Source organism: Triticum aestivum, chromosome 6B, assembly GCF_018294505.1.
Source record: "Triticum aestivum cultivar Chinese Spring chromosome 6B, IWGSC CS RefSeq v2.1, whole genome shotgun sequence".
NCBI lineage: Eukaryota > Viridiplantae > Streptophyta > Magnoliopsida > Poales > Poaceae > Triticum > Triticum aestivum.
This window is the reverse complement of record NC_057810.1, coordinates 144535491-144540098: the sequence shown is the minus strand read 5'-3', so window position 1 is coordinate 144540098 and position 4608 is coordinate 144535491. Positions and strand designations below refer to the sequence as shown.

General features: G+C 39.1%; 1 protein-coding gene and 1 long non-coding RNA gene across 11 annotated transcripts in view; one reads left to right on the top strand and one right to left on the bottom strand.

The window, feature by feature from the left end:
- The window catches only part of LOC123136232 (uncharacterized), an 8174-nt gene continuing 3566 nt past the window's right edge, over nucleotides 1–4608 (top strand). For 3 of the 9 annotated variants that reach the window (XR_006466693.1, XR_006466695.1, XM_044555566.1), the window contains exons 1-3: nucleotides 1–43; nucleotides 758–806; nucleotides 1239–1354. Coding sequence is in view for 3 of the 9 variants with exons in the window: in XM_044555566.1 (XP_044411501.1) it covers nucleotides 1273–1354 (82 nt within the window). In the remaining 6 variants the exon portion in view is untranslated. The other 6 variants (XR_006466696.1, XR_006466697.1, XM_044555564.1 and 3 more) reach the window with 4 other exon arrangements.
- LOC123136233 (uncharacterized) lies at nucleotides 1198–4602 on the bottom strand. Of its 2 annotated transcripts, XR_006466699.1 has the most exons (3): nucleotides 4364–4602; nucleotides 1735–4208; nucleotides 1198–1559 (listed from the first exon to the last, which is right to left on the bottom strand). It is a non-coding gene; the product is annotated as an uncharacterized lncRNA (long non-coding RNA). The 2 variants fall into 2 exon arrangements; XR_006466698.1 differs by having other exon boundaries at nucleotides 1198–4208.

Genomic DNA, 4608 nt, shown 5'->3' with positions numbered 1-4608 from the left:
CCTTTTGTTCTCTGCTACCTTCGCTCCTCATTTCCCCTCCTGTGTATGTATCCTTTCCCCCCTGTGTTCACCCCCTTGTATTTTCTGTTCGATTTTCGCTAGATCTAGCAGTGTTGTGCTATTTCCCTGTGTAGCAGCGGATCTTAGATGGTCTGGATGTTGCAGGTGTTGCAGGAGTATTGTTAGATGCATATGTAGTGGTTGACCCCTCCTGCTTTTTCGGTGATTTTGTGCTTCCGGTCGCCTCTGTAGTTGTCACTGTGACGAGTAGCTCCTAGATGAGTTCAATCCCTCTTGTGGATCCCTCCTGTTTTGGCGATGTAGATGCTGTATCTAGCACATAGTATGTGTGGAGTGTATGCTTGTTTGACCCATTTTTGTCGCCTGCTAGCTGTTGTAGATGTACAGCCCCTAAATGATGGATGCAAATGATGAGTTACCTGGTCTCTTGTGTCTCATGATGTGTTTTGGTGGACTAAATATTTTTAGTTCAGTTTTCAATTGTCCTGGCTGAAAAATGCATTTTAATTTGGAGTACATTTTCAGGTTAAGTGCAGTGTAGTTCACTGTATGTGTGGTGGGTGTAATAGCAATTTTGGTTTTTAACTGAATCTGTGTGTACTTTCAGTGTAATTTAATGTGCATTTTTGCCCTGTAATCTGTTTGGGAGGCTGATTTTTTTCAGTTAAGTTATAGTGGTTTTGGACTGTATTTTTCAGTAATATGTCACTTGTAGTAATCTGAATATTTTTTGCAGTAACCCTGCAACTTTACTGCCATGTGATCTGAAACTTCCATATTGTCAGGTTTAAACTGTATATCCCTGTAATTACAGTGTTTCTTTTTCAGTAATTTGGATTGCATTCCTTATATTTTCAGTCTTGTTTATTGTCATTTTTTCTAATCCTGTAATTTTCAGTAGTTACACTTCAAATATTTAGTGTCCTTACATTGTTTCTGCATTAATTACACTTCAAATGTCAGTGTAATTACATTGAAAGTTCAGTAGTTTGGACTGTATTTGTAAGTTCAGTAATTTTGAGTAAATTACACTGTAACTAGAAGCAAACACGCGCTTTGCCGCGCCGCTTTTCATTCATTAAAACTAAAATATATAGAAGAATAATAAAAATGGTAGAGGGGGTGGTACATTCGGGAGAGCAAAATGTGATAAGCACCGTGAATTGGTTTGGGCTATATATGGAAGACTTCTTAATGACAATGAAAGTCCTCCGTAGGTTCTTCCAAACAGCAAGTACAAGGTCAAACAATATGAATAACATCATCGTTCAATTGTATATGGGTTCATCCACTTCAGGCTTGAGCAGTGGAAAATTGGCATTTCCAGATAGAGGTACTCTCTTCGAATTTTTTCTCCTTCTTTGCTTTCCTTACACCCCTCTGGAAGTGTTAGGCAGTAAAGAAAAGGAAAATAACCTTGAATGGTGAAGAGCAAGGTTGCCTAAACCGTATCTCAAAATTGTCACACAACAATCATCGAACAAGGTTCTAACATTATGAAATCCTAGGAAAGTATCCAATCCCGCGTGAAGCATCACCTGAAAATGGAGGAATCAAGACATCATAAAGTGCAAATCATGAATACAAGTCTACCGAGATCATGTAGAATTTGGTTCTGTAATCTGCAACGATGTAATATTAGCAAAAGTCAATATTTTAAATAACACCATAAACTAAGAGAAATTTTCAGTGGAATTCCTAAGCTATGACCACCTTCTGACTTGCCTCCCTCACTCCCGTTCCTGCTTAATTTCCTTCACATGTCTTCTTTTCTGATGAAACTCCTTTTCACTGTTTAGGGAGTTCCAAAGAAGGCAATAATTACAAGTTTATTTCACCCAAACAAAAGCATATGGCAATAATATACAGCAGTATGTTAGTCGTAGGCATATGGCACTCAGCTACTCTGGTATATCTGCATAACGGAGCTGATATTGCCATCATCTAATATATATGCTTATAGCAAATAATGCCAATCCATTCCCTTGGAATCCAACTTGACTTTGACTGCTTAAGAAAAATAATTGTATGCATTGATAAGTAAAACTGACTGAGTAATACACAGGGCCATGCATATACAACTCCCTTGTGCAGGTAGAGAATACTTATCCATCCAACGAATGTATTTATTAGTAATAACAAATCAACTAATGGTGCTTTATGAGATCACCTTGACAGTGGAACCTGATTCTTCTAAATTTGAGAAGAATGCCAGAGTAAGACAAATGACAATTATGTGATGTGCTCTAAACATTTGTCTTCAACCTAAACACTTTATTGAGTGCATGCCATTTTCAATAGCAGGCAAAAGTTACAATCAGCGTCATAAGGAACTGAAAAAAACATGACTACATATGGATACAACGACAAGTCCACAACTTCAATCTCAGTCTAGCCAGACTATCACCCTTTCTCGGTAATAATATATCCATTAATGATCTAAAAATCCAAGGTAGAAAAAACAAGCACATAATGCAAAGAGGTAGAGATGTAAGATCAATTTCCAGGACCAAGATATGCATTCACTAAGACCTTGCTATAATTTCCTATTGTGTCAAAGCTCCAATCCTGCATAAAGCACCAATGGGATTTTATTGCTATAGTTCTGTAATTATCTGAAAGCTGAGCTACCAGGGGACACACTGCATGATATAAACTAACAAAAAATTCTTAGATTACCATGTCAGGGAACACATATCATGTTATATCCTGGCTCAAAAGGGCGCCAATGGTCTAGTAAAATATACAGATACAATAAATTATTTCTCTGTGCATGATGAGAAACCCTCTTGTTCGCAAACATATGCAATTGCCAAACAAAATCACCTTTTTATATGCAAATACCGAGGCGCTAGTTGTAGCCATAATTCCTAAACCCCACAAAAAAACACAATTATTAAGCATATGTAGTCATCCAAAATCAAATTCTGATGCATTGATTTCATTGGCTTTCTAATCCAAACCACAAGGCCAAGAAAATAAGAAATGAGACAATTAACAAGAGACCATAACTCAATTGCTTTGCTATTCAGTTCATACCAGCTATATCAAGAGAATGCTCATTTTTCCCCCTAGTGGAATTTCTCTTTAGAACAAAAAAGACGTACATGTCACATGAATTATGTATAGTTGTATACTATCAAATGTTAGGTATGCTAAAATTACATCTACGTGCATAGGATCATGCAGTTAATGGAATGCATAAAAAAGTAGTTTCATAATAGGAACCTTTACATCATAGAAGCACCATATCATTAGAGGATACACCTGCATACTAAGAGGAACCAAGACAATTGGATTAAGCTAACCAAAAGCACATGGATACAAGCATTGCAAACCTTTTGTACACCAAGCAATGCTACCAACCTAAATCACTTCAAGGCAGCTACACTACCCCATTACTGAAGTATTACATTTAAGCATGCACTGATCCTTCTTTTAACCCAGGGCACATCAGAAGGCATTCTTTCATACACACACCTAAGTATAGAAGACAATAAAGACAGGAAATGAGATCATCCAAAGCAGAACATTGTTGATATGAGAGCGATGCGTTCGACAATGAGCCTGGGATTGTGAGGACAGTGACATCGACATTGGTTCATGCTGTCGGTGACCACCACAAAACCTATGCTCGCAAGACTCACCGACCGGCATGCTGCAGCAACGACAATGTCAGGCGGATCCACTATCTTGGTGGTAGTTGTTGCAATGAGGACAAGAAATCTCCTCTTCTGAAAGCACTGATGACATTATTAGTAGAATCAGACTAAATAAAATTTTGCCACCAGTGATTAACTATGGATCCTCTTTACAATGTTTGCCACCTTGTTCTTTTACACTTTCTACCTTATTCAAAGAATGCCTCCTCTTATTCTTGTTTCTGTGACTATGAATCATTAGAAACCATTTGAATTAGAAAGTATGCAACGAACCCATGCCCTGAACCACGGATGCTATTCAATTCTCAAATAAAAAATATAAATGTCCGATGAAGTAACTTGTCTGATCATCTCTACACACAACCTCAACATAACAAGGAACGATCTCTAAGGTACCCACAAAATGCAAGGAAGTAGTAATATGTGGGCCAAAATTGACGGAACAAAATAAATTAATACCACTTGAACCACAACAGTCCCACTTCGTGGTAGGTGCCACCACCCTCTTACTCCTCCCCTTTACACCTGCAATGGCAGACACAACCAGCTTATGAGGGTCGCCGTCCAGAACATAATCGGCGTCCTCACCGACGTCAACACCGACAGACTTAAAAGAAATTGTGGACGACATGCTTGGCGTAAGTACTTCAATTTAGAGAAGTGTAGGTGCTGATTGTTACTATGGTTCGATATGCTGGAGGTGATGCATGCCGTCGACAGGCAGCAGGAGGAACAACCGGCCGGGAACTGTAGGATGATGAGGCTCGATGGGGTTCATCTCAAAGGGAATCAGGTGACTTCTGTGCTGATCCATCATCCATCTGTCCGGTATTGATGGCTAGCATGTCGTTGGTCGGGGCGGCGGGTGGGCACGAGGGGCGTGGTGATCCAGGAGCTCGACCTGCGTGGTACTTCTTTGGAGGGG